Genomic DNA, 23,493 nt, shown 5'->3' on the forward strand with positions numbered 1-23,493 from the left:
TCATACGAAAGGTAAATTAATAATCTTTCACATGGTATACAATTTTTTACAAATTGTCAAACAAAATTCCATAGCGTGAGAACATAATAATTAACGTTTGTTTTTTGCTTTATTTAATGAAAAGATCGAGTTCAAAAAATTCTAGCTTTTTTTGTAGATGTTTCATAGACCTGATCGATATATATATTTTGAGCTAAGACAATAAGCTTTCAGATGGTATAAAAAATTGTATAGGTTGTTAGGGCAAAAAATGGAATTATTGACGTGAGAAGATAAAAATTCATGTTTTTTGTTTGCTTTTTTTGATGAAAACGATTGTTTTCAATAAATTATTTTTATACTTTTTGCGCATTCTAAAAATTTAAAAATGGCTTTATTCTTAAGAAGAAATACTTGACTTTTAAATTGCATAATTTTTTTTTAAGCTTTTAAAATAAAAAAATTAATATAATGAGCAGGTATTTTTTTTTTTCAGCTTTTTCTTGCAAATTATGATTGTTTTGAAGAAAGTAAACGCTTCAATTGACTCATTTTAAACAAAAGCACACAACCTGTTTTCTGACGACGTTATCAAGTTAAATCATCATCCGTAAACCGGCTTTATAGAACACCTCTTTTTTTTGTAAAAAACTTGCATGTTCTTAATAAAAATTTGTTAGTTGGGCCTTATTTTGTCCCCCTACCTTACCTAAGAACTCTAATCATTTTTGCCGCTTTTGTCGCTGTTAAATTTTAAACATTCGAATTAGTAAGCTTTAATAACTATGCAACTAATAATTATGGCTTAAAAGAATATACTCCATATTGACTTTTTGAACTCGATATGCCATAATGTATGCAATACAAAATGTTACAATACAAACTCCAAAAAAAAACTATAACAATTTGCTGTCAATCCAATCAACTTAACTCAGCAGCCAGTGATGTTATATGAGTTGTAAGTTAATTAACAGAGTTTTGCACACCGAAGTTTTCACGAAAATGTGATTTTAGTTCGGCTTGATTTTGGAAGGAATTTTGTATGGGAGCTAAATATTGCCTCGATCTGCCTGCTATGCTCAAAATTTAAAGAATAACACCAAAAGATGCTTTCTTTCCTAAAGGATCCATTCTATACTCACGCCACTGTTTTAAATAATGATTTTCGTGAAAAGTTTTTCACTGTTTTGACCAAACGAAAAATTGGTACGAAGAATTGGTACAGTGATAGAACTTGGCACGACCGATCTTTTAATTATATCCAATTGTTCAAATGAACCATTGTTCAAATAAATTAAGACAACAAATTTGTTTATTTTTTCACAGAAATATATTTCGCTTGGATATAGCCTATAGGTACACAGTTCTTATTTTAACTCTATTACACATTTGAAGCTTTTAATTCTATCTCATCGCTCACTAGCAAAAGCCTCTTTAAGTTTGAATTTTTGAATTTTACCCGAAGTTGTTCGGGGAAAATCTTTCACAACCTTTATGTATCTGGGAATCTTGAAATATGAAAGTTTCCCTTTGCAGAAGGTTTTAAAATCCTCTCGGGTGATAGGTTTTGAGGCATCGTGTAATCGAACGTAAGCGCATATATCTTCACCCAATCTTTCGTCTTCGACACCAATTACCTAGATATTCTCATTAAAATCATGATGGCAAAACAAACTGCCAAAATACTTACATGTATTTCGAGAATATTAGAATGTGTTCCTAAAAAGTCTTCAATTTCCTTCGGGAATATATTTTCACCACCACGAATGATAACTTCTTTTATTCGACCAACTATCTGTCCGTATCCATTTTCATGAAGAATAAACTTGTCCCTAAATGTGGAGACTTTTAATTTTTTCCTTTACTCGAGACTCAAAAGCTTACCCTGTGTGAAGCCACCTACAAGGACTCAGAGTTTCTTTGGTCTTAGCTTCATCATTCAAATAGTGCATCATAACGGAGTATCCTCTGATACATAGTTCCCCAGGCTCTCCAAAAGGTACAGTGTTTCCATCCAAATCAATCACCTTTGCCTCGAGGTGATCATGCAAAAGACCTACGGTATTAAGAATCTTGTCCTCGTCATCATCCATCATAGTTTGGAATACAACAGCAGTGAGTTCAGTCATTCCGAAAACATTCTTCACCTTTTTCAAATTGAGAACATCTTTAATTTCCTTCAGAAGATGTGGAGAGCACTGTGCTCCTCCTGTGACACCAATTTCTGCAGTCTTGATAGGCAGCTGTAACTCTTTTTGTTTCTTAATGAGATCTACATACATTGTTGGTGTTCCATGAATCGTTGTGCATTTTTCATCTACAATTGCTCTCAATGATGCCTCAGGATTAAATCCATCTGATGGCAAGACCATTGTCGCTCCATGACAAAGTGCGGCAGTTGTACAAACAGAGATCCCATAAGCATGAAAAAGTGGATTTTGAACACAAAGTCTTTGATTTTCTGTCTCATTACGTTTACCATTAAAATAGGAATTATTAATGAGATTAAAATGAGTTAGAACTGTTGCTTTTGGTTGGCCTGTAGTTCCTGATGTAAATTGGATATTACAAGGTGAATCTGCTGTGATAGTTGACTGCATATTAATCACTTTTTGAACAGCATCTTTGTCTGAACAATCAAGAAGATCATTAAATTTCAAAGCCCCAGCTAATTTGTCTTGAGAATCAATGATAACTGCTTTTAAATTTGGTAAATTTTTACTTTTTAGATGTCCTTCCTTAGAATCCTTTATTTCTGGACAAATTTTCTCCAGAATTTCATAGTATTGTTGACATCTAAATGATTCAGCAGTTACTAAAGCCTTAACTCCTACCTTCTTTAGGCAATATTCTAATTCAGGAGCTTGAAATGCTGGATTTATACCAACTGATACTAAACCAGCTTTTCCTGCTCCCATCATTGTGAGATACCAATGCATATTGTTCGGTGCAAATATACCAACTCGATCGCCTTTTTTTAAGCCGAGTTTGAGGAAATTAGCTGCAAGTTTATCGACAACATCTTTAACCGAAGAAAATGTAAAGCGTTTTCCTTCATGGTACGAAATAATAGCTTCTTTATTTGGGTGATTATAGGCAGTTTCGTCCAATTGTTGACCAAGAGTCTTGTAAACTAGTTTGTCTCCTCCAATGCAATGAAAGTAGGAAGAGTTTACTTTTGTTGAAAATCTGCAAAGAAAATTTGATTAAGTTATGAAATGTTTCCAGTATTTCTGTTTCCAGAATTGTTTTTGATGGAATAAAGTATTTTGCGTTCTATGTGGACCTCATGGATTAGAAATAATGGAGAAATAATGGATTTTTAAAATTTCCCTAAATTATTTTCAATAGCTGCCACACTTCTTTTAGTTTTTCTAATTGATAAGAATAAACTATATCACTAGTTCTCTTTATAATAGTTATAGCAAATTTTTATCAGCAATACAATTTATAGCCAAATTCTTATCTTTCAGGCCTATCGGGAATTATTGGAAAATTGGTATGTCAATGCCATTTCAAGCTTCTGTTGGTGATGGGAATCAATTTCGATTATAATTTGATATGAATTTTTATTGGAGAAAACTACTTGCTGTAGCTGAAAATTAAAGCAAACAAAATAATTTGCATGAAAATTATTTTCTTGGAAATTCCCAAATACTCCAATAAATTGACAAGTGTATAGGTACTGTGAGAGTGGAACCACAAGAAAAATATAATAAAAATGGTACCTACCCTAATTAAAACTAGTTAAAATGTTTCATTTGAAACGTGATCTAAAGTCTTAGGATACTTTGGTTAAAAAGGTGTTTTTTTTTTTTGAGGCGGAACTATAATCTGTGATAAGTCCCTACAATCCAGTGCTTTATAATTGGTTTAAAATTTTTTATTAATTTGTAAATTTCATTAATCCTTTTTGATAAGAGCGATAAAATTCGAAATATCATTTTCTCCCTAAAAATCATCTCACTTTAGATATTTTTTTTTTTGATTTTTATATTCATTAAAAATAAAATATTTTCACTCTTAAAAAAAAACACCCTTTTATAACAAAAAGTTTTTTAGGGGTTTATTGTATACCTACCAAATTTAACATGAGTTTCGGTTCTTATATTTCAGCCGTAGTAACCATTTTATACAACTTTGGGTAAAATGTTCTTCTACTGTTTTCAGACTTGGTTTGAAGTCATTGACTTGGTTTTGAAGTTATTTAAATAAGCATGAGAAATTTTCCGGTCCTAATTTTTCAATAACTATTGTTTTTCCTAACGATTTATAAAAGCTTCAAGTTCAATCTAAAGAAGTTTGCTAACTCTTCACTAAGATTTTTAGAAGTTTGTACTTAAAAGTTGAAAAACAAAACGACATCATTCGAAGACTTTGCAAATTCAATTTACAACGATTCAAGAAATATTTTTCCCCCATCTCTCGCTTTTAATCCATATATATACAGGCTAAATATGTGCTTAAGCATTTTTAATGATATTCATTTTTGTCAAGGACTGAATTTTTTTTCTCAAGAAGATGAATTTGGAACAGATAAAGATCCAATTTGTTTAATTATAGCAACATTCTCAAAAATATTATATACAGGTAAAATAGTATATAAAAGAAATAAAAAAAAAAATTGTTACACTCATGAAACTTAGCAAAAAGTTTACTTTTGGGATAAGAACCAAGGACAAAAAAAGTCTATAAAAAAAAGTTGGGTGGAAGGGTGTTTTTTCGCGGACAAGAGGGAGGGGGTGAAGGTCAAAAATTAACTGAAAAAAATTGTTACTCGGATATTATCATATGACACATGTTTTCAAGGTTTTTTTTTTATGCTGAATCTAATGACATAAAAATAAAGTCAATACAATTGCTCTAAGAAAAGTTATTGCCGATTAAAAACAAGGTTGCTTGTTTTTTGATGTGAAAAACATGCTACACTGATGAAATTCGGGATGAAGGTTTTAGATAAAACAGGGACAAAGGATTCATAAAGTTCTTAAAATTATTTTTGGTGAAAGGGTGTTTTTTTGATGGGTTAAGTTGTGTGTGAGGAATGTATCCTAACAGCTGACTTAAATTTTATTAATTTTTAAAACTTTATGTAAATGTTTTTGTTGGTACAGGAATTAAGAATCTATAAAGTGTACAAAATTATCTTGAGTGAAAGGGTGTTTTTTTAAGAAATGATGAAATTCGGAATTAGTACCGCAAAAACTAGGAAAAAATTGTATATAAATTTATCTAAAACCTTCATCCCGAATTTCATCAGTGTAGCATGTTTTTCACATGGATTTTGGTTATATTTTACCTGTTGAAGACAAAAAACAAGCAACCTTGTTTTTAATCGACAATAACTTTTCTAAGAGCAATCGTATTGACTTTATTCTTATGTCATTAGATTCAACATCAAAAAATACCTTGAAAACATGTGTCATATGATGATATACGACTTACAATTTCAGTTTCAGTATATTTTTGGCCTTCACCCCCTCCCTCTTGTCCGCGAAAAAAAACCCTTCCACCCAACTTTTTTTATAGACTTTTTTGTCCTTGGTTCTTATCCCAAAAGCAAACTTTTTGCCAAGTTTCATGAGTGTAACAATTTTGTTTTTTAAATCCCTATTTTACTTGAAATATTCGGAAGTGTGATCGATTGAAACACGGAATTATAAATAACTGTCGTGACAAAAATCAATTTAAGTATTATATTAAATTAAGCATAAGTAAATATAGACAAAAGCCCATTAAAGCGAGAACGAAAAAAAAATCAAGGCAAGTAAAATATTTCGTCAGTATCATAACATCTAACTTTACATCTGCAGTATGTCAAATACAAATATCAAATAGCTGATTAAAAAAAATAACAACAAATTTCGAATTAAAAACTACCTAAATTACAATTATTCTGTTCACTCGTCAACAAAGTTTAAATAAACAATTTGGTCATTCTAATTTACTTTTGGACCACAAACTTTTATCCAAAATGTAATGTAAATGTAATTAATGTATTTGAACCACACTTTAATCCTTTGGTCCTCAAGTAGGAGAAAACCGTTTTTTTTTTTTTTAAATTCTTCTTTACTTGCAGTTCTGGTTAAAAGAATTAATATACCATGGTCATTGATACTATACTAACCGCTTAACAACTTGAGATCGTGTTAAAGTTATTGGTCCATTGCCTGTTATGCTTCGTAAAGCAGGTATTTTTAAGATAACCATTTTGTATCTTTGTAAGAAATAAAACAAGTGCGGGAATCGGGTTGTGTGTAGACTTTTAAACTTGAATCAAGACACTTATTCATATGAATTCATTTTATATAATATTGATTTAATGATAAAAATAAAAACTTTATTTAGTATGCACGGGAAACAAATCGAAAGCCCAAGGTTTTGAAAATAATGAATAAAAACACCTGTAAACTATACGAACAATATTCGAAATAAGTTTTTAGTTCGGAAGACTTCTTTTAATTCACGACATGCTAGTTTGAGTTTTCGATCTTAACTACGAGAATGGTAATTTGTGAAACTATTTTGTAGTTATGATATTAAATAGGCAAATTAATAAAGTGTATGCCTACAAGAAATGATACACTAAAATTAACTAACAATTTATTGAAAATTAAAAAAAAAAAAAAATAGATGACTGCAAAGCAACAACTTCTTTAAAGATTTTTGGCTTCAAATTAGTTAAGAATAAAATTGAAAAATAGTGTTTTTTTTTAAATGTCGATATATTCTTTAAAAAAAATACTTGTTATATATACTGTGAAAAGATAACTTCTTGAGTTGTTGTTCAAATTTATAAAGATAGCAGTAGTGTGTTGTACGCAAAATGTATATCTTTTATCTCCTGAAAACTATCAAAGATATCAATAGCAAAAACCTTGCACAAAAAATCCTTACTCAGGTTTTAGAATGTGTTTTTAATATAACAAAGTCATTATTCAAATGAGGGAATGTTTTTATTTAATAAAATAATGAAGTGAAAATTATGACACAAATTATTTTATTCAAGGTAAAACATGATTAAATTGATGAGATTTTATTTTAAAACAATATGGGAATATCAAATTAACAATAAACAACAATAGCTCTATAAAGGGTGTTTGTTTTAAGATTAAAATTTTCATTGTAAAAATGACAGGGATCGGTACCTACTAATTTTTTGAAGCACATATGGCCTATAGACCAGTGCCAATCCGGTTTTCAGAGAGCAAAAGTTGAACAAATTATTAGCAGCATAAGGGAGGTGGGAAAATTTAGGATAAATGGTATATGAAAGGGGAAAAATAAATTGCCCACAAAAAAATTGGGGCAAAGGGGGTGGGGTGGGCGAAAAAGTGGGGTGGGTGTCAAAAATCATGTTTTTTTACGAATTATGTCAAAATTAGACGTGCTATCGAAAAAAGTCAAATGCAAAAGTTGTAGGTAGTATAAATGAAAAGAATTATTGAAATTCTTTTCAATAACCTCAAAAATATTTAAAAAAAAGCAAAAATACGATTTTTTGATTTTTTATTTTTATCTTTTACAAAAATAGTTGGATTTTAACAAAACTTAGTTAAAAATTACTTTGTTATATTTTCTATCTATTAAAAATGATTTTTGAGCAAAAATTGAATTTTTGGATTTTTGACGAATTTAATTTGGAAAAATAGCCTATTTTAAAATCAAAAAAGTTACCCAAAAATTTTTGATTTTTGAAAATTTTGGAATGTAATTATTTAGCTTAAAACCGTTTTTAAAAGATTGTGTGGAAAAACTATACTTTTGCTTTAAAAAATTTTGAGAAAAATTGAAAAAGACAAAAAATCGATTTTTAAGATTTTTCCGGAAATGACAGTAATATTGGCGAGAAATAATTTTCCATAGAAACCAAATTATACTTTTCTAATGGTCATTGACCTTTTTAATTTGAATCAAGCACTAGAATAGCTCTTACGTGCAAAGTTTTTGAGATATTGAATTTGGAACGTCCAAAACACTATTTTTCTGATTTTTGGAATGGTAATATGTCAAAAACGTGATGTGATAGAATTTTTCTGACTTCGGATTCGAGCTCAGAGAACAAAAAACCATTAGAAAAATATGCTTTGATTTCTATAAAAAAAAAAAAAATTTGACTAGTGAAATCGAACAGGACAGAAAAAATCGAATGCCTTGTCAAAAAAATTTTTCGGAAAAATCAATCTTAAAAATCGATTTTTTGTCTTTTTCAATTTTTCTCAATATTTTTTAAAGCAAAAGTATAGTTTTTCCACACAATCTTTTAAAAACGGTTTTAAGCTAAATAATTACATTCCAAAAATCAAAAATTTTTTCGGTAACATTTTTGATTGAAAAATAGGCTATTTTTTCAAATTAAATTCGTCAAAAATCCAAAAATTCACTTTTTGCTCAAAAATCATTTTTAATAGATAGAAAATATAACAAAGTAATTTTAAACTAAGTTTTGTTAAAATCCAACTATTTTTGTAAAAGATAAAAATAAAAAATCAAAAAATCGTATTTTTGCATTTTTTTTCAATATAATTGAGGTTATAGAAAAAAATTGTTTGAGTAAAAGTTCTAGACATTTATACTACCTACAACTTTTGCATTTGACTTTTTTCGATAGCACGTCTAATTTTGACATAAATCGTAAAAAACCATGATTTTTGACACCCACCCCACTTTTTCGCCCACCCACCTCCTTTCCCCCAATTTTTTTGTGGGCAATTTATTTTTGCCCTTTCATATACCTACCATTTATCCTAATTGTCCAACCATTCATATGCTGCTAATAATTTTTTTATTTTCAAAAATTATTGGCACTGGTCTACCAATCAAAAAACGATAAATATATAGTAACTTAGAAAAACAACAAAATAACTCAATCCTAATTGACTCTAATAGCTTTCAAAAGATGTAAAATTCTTTTGTTCCAAGATGATTTGATTTTTATTCATGTTTCAATGCATCCATCATTATGTTGAAAAGTTACAACTTCCAAACTGTCGAAAATTGTGTCAAATTTGTAGAATTTTCACCTTCCAATTTTTATAAAAAAAAGGACCCTGAATGAAACCCCTACCTTTAAAATCTATTTTTGCATTTATTTAATATTCAGTCATCGTTGTGCTAATAGGCGGGTTCGACTGTTATTATTAAAATAATACCGATGGGAAGATCGAGTATAAGTTTACCAATTATACCTACTCAAAAACATAATTTTGTGAGATTCAGAAAAAAATAAACTAAATTAAATTAATATTTTTTTTTCTATAATTTATTTATTTCCATTTTTAATTCAGCTTAAGCCATTTGAATTTTTTGTGTTTTTATGTTTTTTAATTATTTTGATTTTCATTTCTGTTTTAATCAATAATTTATTTATGGATTTTCTTTGTTGGTTGGTTGTTTGTTGTTGGTATAGCATACATATAATATATTTTATTTATCTTGTACATTATTTCACTTAAATTTTATTTTATTTTAGTGTTTTTATATTTTTTTTTACTATTTTTTTCACAAAAAAAAAATTAATAATAATTAATTATCGTGTTAATCATAGCTTGCACACAAATACTTGTTTTATTTTTAAATTTTAAAATAATTGCTTATATATATGTAATTTTAAATATTATTTTTTTCTTCTTTATGTATTTTTATATTATTATTAAAACTTACTTGCATTCTCATCTATAATATAATTTTGTTTATGTTTTTTTTTTTTTTGCTTAAAAATAATTATTCTTTGAAAGTTCTTATTTATTTTGTTGCTTTTTATTTATTAAAAAATAACAAACACACTTTTTACTATTATTCCCGTACCGATGTTATAAGCTATATATAAGAAATTAAAGTGTCTCTCACATTCTTATATATAAATATTTTCTCAACTGAAAAAAAAAACAAATAAACAACTTAAATTAATAAACAAAAAAAATAAAACAATAAATAGCCATATCAATTTATTATTATTTTTATATATATATTCTCTTCTCTTTTAACTACCTTTTTTAACAATTTTGTTTTATTTCATTAAAAATATAAATTCACAAAAAAAAATAAACATTTATAACGAGTCTTAAGATTAAATTAAAATTTATTTGATTTTTTCGTTCCATATTTTCTATTTATTCAAAGAGCAAAATTTTGTTATAATTTTCTCTTAAATTTTTTTTTTTATTGGTAAACGAAATATAAATTGAGTACAACGACTACGATATAGAATAAATTATCAGCTAACTAAATTTGAAAAAAGTGTAACTTTAACGGTATTTGTTTTTTTTTTTAATAATAATAATTATTTGCAATGATGATTTTATGTTTTTGTTTATTGAGGAAATTTTGGTAAAATAATGTGATCGATGGCAGCAACAACGGCAAACAGGCATACAATTTCATTCTCTCTTTCTATTTTTTTATAATAATTGTTTGATGTGGAGATTCATTCTCTTGCGCTCTTAGTTGGGCGCTCCATTCACAATGCATGCGCACTCTCTTTCTATTTCTCTTTCAAATTGAATATAAATCCTTTCAAAACAACAAGTTGCTCTATCGAAGAGTGTTTTTTTGTCTAAGAGAGAGAATTTTTTTTCTCTTCTCTTTTTTTTTTCCTCGTGAAAAACTCCAATGAAATGAAATTATACCTATGGTTAAGAGAAATTGAATAATTTCTCTTCTCCCAATTCGTGTATGTGTTTATAGGTTAATTCTCTTTGTTTTGATAAATTTTATAAATAGAAACAGTTAAGTTTATGTTTTGTATAGATATTTTTTAATATATTAATATTGTTTTTGTGTGAAATTCGTATAAGTTAAAAGGATATTTTTTTCAGTTAATTTCTATATAGAACTACTATTATAAGCCAGAGCTTTTGAGCTTTTTTTTCAAAGATGCCTCTCAGTTGCTTCTCTTGTATTTTTATTTTTCTCTTTTTTTTTGTTTTGCATTAAATTTCTCTTTTCATTTTCTCTTTATTTATATACAAAAGTCAAACTTTTTTTCAATATTTATATAATTTTTTGCGCAGAAATGCTCTCTTTTTTTTTTCTTCAAAAAAGTTTTTCAAACAATTTTTGTTTTTTTTTTTTTGTTTTTTATAATTCATATTATTTTTTTTTTTTTTTTTGTTGGAAAAATGTCCTTCCCTCAGGGATCAGACGGTTTTTCAATCACAATCACATTTTGGTTCTGTTTTTTTTTTTTTTGTTTTTTTTTTCTGGTTTTTATATCTTAAAACTGTTTTATTCTTCTCTTCTCTTAGAAGCTATCGTCATCGTTGTGTCATACTGTTGATTCAGAGGCAAAGACATCATCAGACCAGCTAACTTCCATCGGAGTGCCATTAAGACTATGAATCTTGTCCAGCAATAAAGCCTCTTCAATGGACATGTGTTGTTTGTGATGATGTAGCGATGACGATGAAGTCCCGTTTGATGATGAAGTTGAAACAGCTTCATCCGATGAAGCTGAGCACCCTTCGTCTTCGGAATTTGTCCCAGAGACCATAGCCTCGCCGGCAGATTCTTGAATTTCTTGACATTTTTTCAACTTTTTCAAATCATGCACCGATGGATGAGAGGGAAGAGAACGCATTTCAAGCTTCTCTCCGGTATTCAAAGTCGAAGTGTCACATGTAATGAGATGTGTACTTCTCTGTTGTGATGACGATGATGAAGGCCTTTGGCGAATGTTGTTCCGTGTGTATGGCGAACTGGCACAAAGTGGATCTTTCCAGGCCGCTGAAGAGGCATCACCATTGTTGCGTGAGCGACAACTTCCACTTGAATTCTGACGAATCACTTTCTTTGGCTCGCTTTTAACACTCACGGATTTGGAACGAATTCGTGAGTGTACTCGGCCTAAAAACTCAGCCGCATCATTGGAATGTTGTCGTATCACGGATGTGGCCGACATCGATTGGGACAATGGATTCGGTCCACCCGCCATTAATCCACCACAAGTTGCACTCACTGAGAGCTGTCTCCGTGCAGTATTGTTGGTTTGTGGAGACTTTTCTGCCGAACGGAATGAACCGGCCCGTTTGACCATTTTTGAGGCAGCAACTTCGGGTGTTTCATCGTCCATCTCAAGCACCCACGAAACAGATTCATTCTTTTCAATGACTCCTTTGATGATTGGGGAAGATGGTGGCGAAATGTCATCCATTTGGAACTGAATTCGCTCGGAACCGTTTGTACGGTTCAGACTCAACAGACTAGAATTGTGACTTTGTTCCTGATTGATGGTGGCATCTGTACTGTAGATGCTCATTTTGGAGGAGCTAAGATGCTCGTGGAATTTCGATTCGACAATTTGAAGTTGTTCCGAACGCTGTTTTAGCTGCCATTGTAAGGCTTCTTTGTCAAAGGAAAGCCGTTTTCGAACTACGGCTTCGTGGTTGTAGGCTTTGGTGAGTTCATCAAGTTTTTCACGCATTTCCCTAAAAAAGAAAGAAAAGATAAGTTTTGGGTTTCATTGGAATTTTATGGGAAGAACTTACTTTTCCTTTTCGGCCTTAAGTTCCGTTTCAGATTGCAGCATTTCACATCTAGATTCCAGAGTTGAAACTTTGCCCATAAGTACTTGAGCCTCATCGGCATCTCTCATCAGCTCTTGATTTTGCTTTGTAAGCTTTGAGATTTCTTTCTGTTTGATTTCCAGCACACAACGCAAACTTTCGGCTTCACTTTGTAGCCTTTGAATTTCCAAAGCTGCACCACCACTATTTCGTGGCGAGCAAGATTGTGCCGACGATGAACTGTGATCGGTGAAACTTCGTGACAATCGTAAAACAGAGATTTCATCTTGGGAAAGATTTAGCTTGTTTTCGAGCTCCTGAGCCCTATTTTCTGTGCTAGATTTGAGGTTTTCCAATTGTTTGCTTAGACCGTTGATCTTTTCCACCAATTCACGTTCTCGTTGTGTTGCCAATTGGCAACGTTCTGTGTAGTTATTTTCCAAATCGTGAAGTTGTTCTTTTAGTTGATCTTCAATTCGATTGGCTTCGGTTAAACGTTGCCGAAGAGCTTCATCTTTTTGTTGGGTAGATAAAAGCTCAGCATAGAGTTTTTCATATTTGATATCAGCAGCTGATTGGAATTCTTCTAAAGCACGTTTATGTGCAACATCTTTGGCAGCCAATTGTGATTCTAAAGATGCGATATGTTCTTTGGCTTTGTTTTGAGATTCCTTGAGATTAGTTTCAACTGGAAGAAATGAAGAGGAAGGAGAAAAATAAGAATTTGAGTATTTGTTCATGTTTTTGAGAGAGTTTTTGAACAGTTTTTTGAAGTTTAAAAGCTTGAAATGAATATTCAATAGTTCAAAGTGAGTTTATTGGATCCTTTTGTTAAGATCCAATAGTGGAAATAGGTTAGAAACGGTGTTTTCGTACACTCTAATTGGGAAAAAGTAACTTTTCGACTTACCTTTCTCCAGCTCACATCGATGCAAATCTTGTAATTCTTGCTCTCGCTTTGTGTAATATGCTTCTTTGTCGAAAATTTGATCCCGCAACTCGTGACAGGAACTTTTGGCTTCATCTAATAAATGAAGTGTTCTATTTAGCTTCTGTTTGGCATTTTCACATTCAACCTTGTATGTTGGACAAGAGAAGGCATCCAACTGAAATGAGATAACAAAAATTCCAAAATTAGAAAAAAAATCAAAAGGACCGTAAAAAAGGATACAAAGGATCATGTGGAAGGTATCATCTTTGACATGCAACTTGTGGGTAGGAAACAGATGGTTATTCCTTTTCAAGTGTTTTTTAGCAGATGTTCAGATTTTTAAAGGATTTCGTGGCACACTCTCATAATGAACCGGGGTAGTTTTTTTTTGTCAAAGTGAAGATGGTGCGCCTTTGTCTGATTTTAACAAAAAAAAACCTTTGATTTGTGTCAAAGGATCATCAACAGCTGAAAACACCTTAAACGTTGCACATGAATCTTATATAAATTCCAATTGACAAGTAGTTTGTACGCTGGTCGAGTCATTTTCTTCAACATTACAGAAGATTTAAGTGAAAATAGAGAATGTGGAACGTATTCAATTCAAAGTCACTCAGTTTATATATAAAAGAAATATAGATACAAAATCGCTTTTGTAAAAATTGTTCCATTTTGCTCCACAACTTCTATTAGATATAAGTTCAAATTCCCATCACAAACTCAATAATTGGTATTACCTACAACCCATAAGACATTGTGGAATGCATTCATTTTTCATTTCACTAGAGGTGAGTTTTTGGCCTTTGGCTTGACTGGAGAGGTTTTTGGAAGGATATTTTCATTGATGATATTTTATTTTTTAATAATAAAAATCTAGTGAAATTCGAAATGAATACGTTCCACAATCAATAACTTTGAATCAAAGATAAGCTGCGAGTGACAAATAGTCCAGATGTTATGAAATTACGTGAAATCTGTGGCAAAATACAAATTTAAACATTTTTCGAAACCATTGAGGTAAATTTTGTAAAAATATTATTTGGAAAACAATGTGGAACGTAATTATTAAATTGTGTTCTTGATGAGACCCACTCAAACAAAATACGAAGCAACAAAAATATCTAAAAGAGCAACAACACAATTTAATTTTAAGACGTATGAATACGTTCCACAAACTTTTTAAACTGTAATTTTATATTTGAAACAAATTCAAGAATTAAAATGTGGAATCTAAATTAAATTCAAAGTTTCACGTTTATGAATTTGAGATTTTTGGGTTATGTCTTCATTATTTTTGGCATATAAACGAAAGAGAAAAGATAGAGGCAATGAGATAAAGCTTCTAATAGACAAAATAAATAACTTAAATTGCAAATATAGGCTGTGGAACGTAAAGGTGGATATTTCAAACAAACGTTTCTGTAAGATTATATCATTTGCACTGGAATAAAGTAATAGCCTTTTCTTTTTCACTTTCTATTCTGAACACAGGAGTTATTTTTTTTTTCCTCTGAAATACAACTATTGTTCTTTTCTCACATACCTTTTTATGCACCTCCAAGTCTGAAGTTAGGTGGAATGGTATCCACTTAAATCTTTCGTCCATTTTTGTAAGGTTTTTTGTGTTAATATCAATTTTTCACTTTGCTCAAACAGTCACAAATTTTAATAATATTTCTTTTCAAATTTTAAATATTATCGTTCTAGAAGCACGAGTAACGAGATTGTCCTCCGTGGTCGATCACTTGAAACCAACTGACAACGATCCTAGACAGATAACGTGTATTTGTACGAAATGACACATGTTTGAAAAATTAGTTTAGGGTTCAAATACTTTCTACCTGCAATAAGTAGTTGATAGGTAGCCTTGTCTACATGAACATATAAATACTTATGTGGATTTAGAAGAGTCTGAAAAACTAGGATAAGGTTGTTATTTTTAAATGACTCGTTTCGGATATGAAAAAAAAATATACTTTTAAGTTGTCAGTTGAATAAACATTTTTTGATCGTCAGTGGAAAAACACTGTTTTCGTGCAGGTAGAAAAATGTTTTCTTTACCTTAAGGAATTTTTGTTTTTTCACCCTCACTCTGGTATAATTTAAAATTTTCACAGTTGTATGAGTTAGGGAATAATCATATTTTTCCTGTCTTTTCATCAATTTTTTTTTAAAGGCGTACAACAGTAGGAAGGTAGAAAAATATGTTCTTCGTCTACTGTGTCATCTCATCTGATCTAAACAATGGAGTAATATTTTTGTTTCTTATGGTTTTTGGATGATTAGGTGGATGTTTTGTTAAAGGTGGGATAAAATTTTGTTTTTGAAAGAGTTGACCAAGTGGGACGAAACGTTGGATTAAACAGAATTCTTTGTTTGATGAAACTAGTTCGAGGGAAGAAATAGGGAAACGTATAAGTGAAGCGTGAAAAATTTATACAACTCAGGACACACATAAATTGTGTGAAAAAATAATATGAATATAAATTAACTCTAGTTTACTTTTAAAATTTTCAATAGAAGAAGTAAATTTTAGAGGAGAGGTTAATAATGCTTTTTTTTCGACAAAAGATTCCCTTGGAAGGAGTAAACCATCCAAATAGAGAAACTGCCCTTCTCGAAAAGGGCGCCCACCTCTGAATTACAGTTTTTGGTATGATACAATTGACCTGTGAAAAGAGTTTAACATGTGGTTTGTCGGTCGTTTTTCGTTCACTTTTTAAGTATGTAAACTAACCCAACAATTGTTAAACAGAAAATGTTTAAATAAAATCCTCTATGTCCCAAGAGTGAAAAATTAAGTAAAACCATTTTGGAAAAGGGAAAAATCCTGAAATTTAAAGCAAAGTTTCGGTGTCCGGAAATATCTGAATCAGCTAAAAAATTGATGTAGTTCATTCGTAAAATATAACATCTGAGTTCTTTGCTGCTGGATATTGGTATAGTGAATATAAAAATTATCAAATATCTCAAATATCATATATCTTCGATATTATTTTGTTTCATAAAATTTGTAAAATATTTGAAATTTTTATCACAACGAAGATTCAATCGATCTCGATTTCTTTGTCATGAAATTAAATTTGAAATTTGGCAAACTTAAAGGTTTTGGAAGATTTCAAAGGCCTTAGTGGAAAACGATATTGCTGTTTCCACTTACCAAAACTTTTAATTAATGTGCAAGTTTAAAAAAAAAAAAAAAAAAAATTGAGACATGTGCGCTGTTGACTGTTTCCCCCTATTTCGAACCTGAGAAATCGATTGGCGTCATTAGTTTTTCGATTTATCGGTACGACTTCGAACACAATTTTTTCGGAAGTTTTTTCAATTTTGTCCGGTTTAAAGTAATTTTTCTTACTCATAATGCTTTTTATTCTGCTTAAACGTTATTTACTAACGTTTAACGTTTTTTGCATTGTTATCGTTTTATTAGGTATGTTTTAGTCTAGTAACTTGTTTTAGTTTTAGTTTTACAGACTCAATTTTGATGATTTATGAGCTAAAACATCGTAAATGAAAAATTATGTAACCTCTATTGGTTAAGTATTGCCAGTGTTGCCGTTTTGTTTTTTTAAACTAAAAATACATTTTTTCTCAAAACTTTTTTTTAATTTCAAAAGTTAAATGATGTCAAAAGAAAAAAATTATAAGGGAGTGAAGGACAAGATTAAGTCGTTTAGGCGACAGAAGCAGTTTTCTCACAAATCGACTTCAAATGTAAAAAAATGTACTACCGTTATTAATATATGCATTTTTACAAAGCCAGTAGTTTATTCCTATATGTCTGTAAAATTAAAATCAAGTAAACTAAAAATTTAATTACAAAAACTTAACTTGTCTTCTTTCAATATTTTCCCAATAAAGTCAGTTTTTTTTTTCTTCTGAAGTCAAATCACGATAAATGTGGCCGACAATTTTTTTTTTAAATAAAGTTATATTTTATTGAGAAAAATATTGCGAATTTAAATTTTTGTAATTAAATTTTTTCACAAAATTCTGAGTTTGAGGACCATTTTTCTTCAAGATTGGAAAGGTTCCCGTCATTCTTCAAATTTTTAGCCTCTTTTGTTAGATTGTAAGAGCAAAACGGATTTTACAGAACTGTTTTTTTAAAGATCAATGTTTTGTTCCAAATAATATAATAAACAAATTCTTTTAATAGTTGAGAGAAGATTTAACGATGCAAGATACAATAAATAAAGCCGTATTATGTTCAGTGAAAAATCATCATTATAATTTCGATTATAGGATTCACAAAACCCTGATTTAAGTAAACCTCTGCATTCTTTAACTCTTACCTTTCTATGTTCAATAAAATCCTTCCAATTACCCACCTTAATAGAATAAATTTCTATTCATCAAAATCATTTCAAACAATTTCAATAGCAAATGTTATTAGAAATCTGATTATACTTATACCCATTTTTTGATATATATACAACGTTTCCTTACTCTCCATTTGATTAATGTTTTTCAATCAGAAATGATTTACTCAATCTTTTTCCCAGAACTATACTTTACTACTTCTATACTTGAGACAAACTACACAAAATAACAATAAACTTTCCTTTCGATTGCTTTTTGCCTTTATTTACCAAACATAGGTAAATATCGAAATTCTTGAATCAGAAAGCAGAGTAAAAAGAGAGTTATGTCTGCTTTCGAAACCTGAAAACTATTGTTCTAGCAATAAATTTCTATGAAAATTTGTGTCTGGAAAAGGAAAAGCTATAACACAGAATGAACGTTATTCTTTATGCCAATTCAACAGCTAGCTGCTACTGGGATTTATTTTCTACTAATTGAAAGTAATAATTGGTCCTTTCGGTTGGTTTGTCCTTTTACACACACAAACACACAACAGGGAAAGTTTTTCTTATTTCTGTCCACAACATAGAAGGAAAATAAAACGGATTACCCAAAATCGAGTTAAATTTACCAACCAACTTTTAGTATATTCTCCAACGACTGGACCCACAGAAAATAAAGAAAAAACATAAAAGTCATAACCTGAAATTGATGTTCAGCTTTTTTTTTTTGTTCTTTTGTGGGGATTTGGTGGGAGTAAAACCCGACAACACTGACCAGAAATAAGAGTTGAACAAATATAGACTTCCTGAGCTAAGCTCGTATGTGTGTGGGTTCCGGTTAAATTCACTCTGATGGAGAATTCTTCTTCGCTTGATTAAAACTTGTTGGTGGTATGGAGAAAAAGTTCACATATGTACAACAAAAAAGGATTTGGTGACATCCCTGCACTTTTTCCTTTTTGTTCCCAATTTAGACGGTGCAAATGAGTTTTATGTTCTGCTTGGAGCTTAAAGAAGTTTTGCCAACTAAAATTTAAAGTGAACATGAATCCGAGCAAAAATTTAAACATGACCAACTTTAACCTTTTATAATGAAGACATCCATGAAGGATTAGCGGATTTCACAGAAATCAATGAGAACAAAATATGACTGAGAAATCAAGTTCTAACCGCAGTGTTATAAGTTTTAACAGAAAATACTTCCAAGCAATATGTTGCTGCAACATTTACTATATATAGCCTGAATATTGTTTCCGAAAGGTCTTTTTATTTTTTTTTTCTCAGTGCAGTGACCTAGTTAAGTCACCTCATTTTACAACTTGAAGTTCAAGACAACTCAGATGCTACACAAAAACTTGCTATCAACAATAAGTTGCCATCTGGTGGATGCCCAAATGAACATTTTTGAAAATTTCCTAAACATGTTTCAGTCTAAATTAAAGTCATAAAAAGTATGTTTTTACCCAAAAGAAAAACCCAATAATTTCTTCTAAAACATTCACCAAGAAATATACAAAGAAGAAAATAGAGAAAATGGGACATTTTGGGAAATGTATGTCCCTTGTTCTGTTCAACCATATGTGAAACATGTTTCTAATATTTTTGTTTTAAAATTCCCAGCGCGTGTCGTTTATTTTTTTTCATAAGAAGCATTTTAACAGGATTTGTTAATTAGATCCTAACAAGTGATGGAATTTTCTTTAAAAATACCCAAAACATAAAAAACAGATACTTTTTTAACATTAAGGTAAGGTAAGGTACCTGAAACAGATATTTATGTTTAGGTAGACTGAAAACACATGCATTATGGGTACATGCTTTCAGACTTGGGTGATTAGAGTAACTCATGGATTATAAAACAGGAACGCCTATCGCGACAGAAAACAAAGGGCATTAAATTTCCTGCTTATGATGTCTGCTCCGTAAATGATGTAAGAAGACGGTCGTCGCGTCGGTCGGTGAATTTATGGAAATTATGGAAAAGGGTTAAAACAAGATTTTAGGATTTTACTTTAAATTTCGTTAGAACTACCTAAAAAGGTAGCATTTTGTTGTTGGCCAATCCTAACATAAAACTATAAAATATATTTTACCGTTAGTCCTTTTCAACTAATAAATAATATAGAAATATAGAAAATATCTTGAAAATGTATTTTATTAGCAGTTGCAGTTCAATTTACTCACCGTAAACACTATGACCCTGAAGTCTAAAATATGTTTTCTTCTACAAAGAATTTAGAATTCTTGTGTAGGAAGGACTTTTGAGCATTTAAATATGAGTGTGTGAATTTTTAAGCAGGGTTTTTCCATGTTTTATGAATATACGGGTCGAGTATAACTGGTAGACAAAGTGTAGCCTAAGAAAATATTTTTCTTATGGATAAGAAAGGCATAAGGACGTTTTAAGACTTTATATTGTTTACTTTATAGATTTGAAAAATTGAAACAGTAGTGGAACAAATAACAGGGTAAGTACCTGTATAAAAACACCTTTCAACAATATGAGTCATTTGAAGATTTCTCAATGAAAGATCAATTCTTCAAATTGTTAAATACGAGTAGGTATTCTATTCAGATTTGGAGTGAAAAATTGGCGGGAAATATTGTTTAAATTTCGCTGAATGATGAAATTGTAAAGTCAACTCGAATATTCTAACATTAAGTGCCATAAAACATGATTATGACAATAGTATCTAGATATGACTCATAATTGCGTCAATTTTCTTTTAATGTAAAATTTCAAAAGAAATGAATCATCATTATTCTAGTGTACTGATTGCTGTTAACTTATATAAATATTAAAATCGAAATCAATAATAACTTCAATTTTAACTTCAATTTACATTGATAAAAAAAAAACTTAAATAATTGCACTTGATATATTCCAAGCATTTTACAGAGTTTGACAAAAAGTTTTCCTGTCGAAAATGCATGTACTCGGAATCGGCGATATACTTTGATTCGTTAGATTAGAAACTAATTATAAACAAGTAGAAATAACCATAAAATCAAGGATCTGCAATGTCTCCGCGTCTCGTTTTTAAATCCACTAACGATCTTCTGTCTGTTATTTCTAATCCATTGATTTAATTTGCCCAACGAATAACAGCATCCGCAGGTTTTTATAATCGTTTTTAGATTAACATTTCTGTCCTTTGGATGCAGAACTAATTTCAACGGCTAAATATGAAAACCTCAATAAATTCTGATCTTGGCAACATTGTTCAGTAAAGAGCCAGAAATCGTGTAGAATTTGCTTCAATAACTCAATTCTGTTTTGTTATAGGTAATTGATCCCCCTTGTCATTTAACACTGTCTATGAAGTGCCATTAAAATTCGCTTTTTAAAACCCCGAACATTGAGAGAGCTGTTAAAAATAGAGATTCTTTTTTTTTGATATGATATTTTTTCTCTTTTCTTGTTTAAAAAAAAAAAAAAATGATTAGTATCTACCTCTTTTTCAGGTCAGAGTTCACTATGGCAAAATAAGGAATTGTAAAACAATTAATTACCTATCTATAATAGAGTTTCCTAGCGTAATAGATTCTTTAAAAGTGATTGTCAATTTTCTAAACATAGAATAATATTGTTTTCTATTTGAGGAGTACTTGAGAAATTCTGTAGTCCCAGTAATATATGGTCACTTAAGCTTTTGTTTGGGTGGGCATTGCAAGATATATTACTCATTTGACTAACTCTATTTTGCCACCTGACGACTACTTTGACTGCAATTTTTTTTTTTTTACTGAAACAAAGTTTTTTTGTCCGTTGAAAGTTTTTTTTGCACTCCAATCACCGAGAATGTACTTTATTCGGATGCGGCCCACAAAATTCCGTTCCAGGACGTGGCTTATGCACATGTTCTTTTGCATATTCTATAATTTGCAGCATGTTTTTAGGAGTTTGTTTATATCCAAAAAATGTATACCCTAAATCTTGGTTTACTAACATAATTTTTCCGAAGGAATTGCGTTTTCAGCTCCAGGTTTTCAGAAAACAATTTTGTTATTTGAGTATTTAAACCATAAGAAGTTGAAATTAGAGCACTATAGAAACAATGCCTTTGCAATGTTTGAATTTCCATAATTTTCAAACCATCCAAAGTGTGAAAAAGACATTGTTTTGAAAAAATGCTTTCATTACATAACAATTCAAAAAACACGCTTTTGCCTGTTGTTTTTAAGACTGTTCAAAAACCTTGAAGAATTTTACTGTTCAACTTTAGAAGAAAGAAAAAAAACTCTATTATTCTTCGTGTTGTTGTCTTCTAAACTTCTCGAATGTCACGTATAATCCACAAAATCATTTGAAATCTCTTCTTCACACAATTAGGCAATTGTAAAACTATGTCCTTTTGCGAATTTTCAAAAATCCTCAATGAGACAGCTGCATAGATTTGCATACCTGTTTAATTTTTGTTTTCGAAAAACTACTTCAACAATGGAAGTAATTTTCGGAAAAACCCCGACTAAGTACCTGTACTAGAGAAGATTTACAATCTTCCTGTTGTTGATGGCGCCAATTCTCGGACCGCAAGGTATAAGTTTTTATATTTTGCAAAATTCTTTGTTTATCTTTATTCAGGATACCTGTCACGCCTTTAAAAAAAAATTATTATCCCAAAATGGTAGTGGTCATAAATTTTATCATCTGATCCTTAATCCTTGCATTGCAAATATGTCACATGCTACAATCCTTCCATTTTGAACTAATTTTTCTCTAATTGCAAACAATTGTTAATCTGATCCTGGATCTCATAAAATCCTTTTCAACAAAGATAGTCTAGTTATTGAATGATTAAAATCTGTAATCCTGTCTGGTAATTTCTGTATGCTGCCAAAAGTATGGCAAATCACATGGATAAATGCAGTGTTTAAGTATTAATTAGCTCAGTTTTATGTGTGCGTGTAATGAACAGGTGAGCTTCATGCAGCTCTCACATCCAAATTGATGCCCTGATACGAGTATGAAGTGAAATTTTCTTCCAAATGTGTGAGTGTTTGCAATGTTTCTTCTTTCCACCCACGCTAACGTAAGAAGAAAATTATATATAAATTGCAGGTAAATTATTGCTTGACTCGTTGCATGCTTCGTTGGATTCCTCTCTAGCATCCAGAGAGTGTACATAGTTGCAAGTTTTTGCTCTTCCCTAGATACTTCGAGATAAACATCCAACCCATTCATAGTTAAAATCGGTGAGGAACGGGTTGCGAGAGGGTATACCTCGAAGAACTTTTCCCGCTGGCTTATAAATAAAATTAAAATTCTGCAAAGTTTCGTTCGGCTTGGGTTCGTTTGGATAATGGTCCGCTTCGTTGCCTATGGCAATTGTAAACGTGTGTACTATAGAGATGAGATGGGCAATCTTTTTTCTCTGTGAAAAATTTAACACCCATGTAGAAGCTAAACCTCAACTTTTCTATACTCTTTGGCAAATGGATTGGAGCTTCTTTTCATCGGTGACAAGCAAAATTGATGGTGGCAGAAGCCAAAGTGAATGCGAACACCAAGAATTCATGGTACAAAAAATATTGAAAACTTTTTTGCAAAATTAGTTGGTTTTTTATTTTATTATTAAAATGGTTTTTCATTGAATATAAAGTTAAAGAGTTGAAGCTTCAACATCGTCGTTCGTCGTGTTTCCTCGTTTATCTTACTCTCTCGATTGAAATACAAACAATTTAAAATATTTATTTATGTTGAAATGAAACTCGAAACGATGAGAGAGAGATGATAGCAAATTGAAGGGTTCTTCGGCATCAGAACAAT

At 30.5% G+C, this 23,493-nt stretch overlaps 2 protein-coding genes across 2 annotated transcripts in view; both read right to left on the bottom strand.

The window, feature by feature from the left end:
- Window positions 1-927: 927 nt before the first annotated feature.
- LOC129906857 (medium-chain acyl-CoA ligase ACSF2, mitochondrial-like) lies at window positions 928-3,185 on the bottom strand (the record flags this gene model as incomplete). The annotated part of the gene is made up of 2 exons (XM_055982809.1): window positions 928-1,616; window positions 1,670-3,185. A coding segment is annotated over one exon (1,326 nt), but the record flags the coding sequence as incomplete, so codon positions are not given.
- A 7,611-nt stretch (window positions 3,186-10,796) lies between these two features.
- The window catches only part of LOC129905555 (mucin-12), a 312,257-nt gene continuing 299,560 nt past the window's right edge, over window positions 10,797-23,493 (bottom strand). The window contains exons 8-10 of the mRNA XM_055981045.1: window positions 13,393-13,588; window positions 12,465-13,170; window positions 10,797-12,404 (exon numbers count right to left, since the gene is read on the bottom strand). Of these exons, the coding sequence (XP_055837020.1) occupies window positions 11,246-12,404; window positions 12,465-13,170; window positions 13,393-13,588 (2,061 nt within the window). The 3' untranslated portion in view covers window positions 10,797-11,245. The remainder of the gene's footprint in view (window positions 12,405-12,464; window positions 13,171-13,392; window positions 13,589-23,493) is intronic.

This window comes from Episyrphus balteatus, chromosome 1, assembly GCF_945859705.1.
Source record: "Episyrphus balteatus chromosome 1, idEpiBalt1.1, whole genome shotgun sequence".
Lineage (NCBI taxonomy): Eukaryota > Metazoa > Arthropoda > Insecta > Diptera > Syrphidae > Episyrphus > Episyrphus balteatus.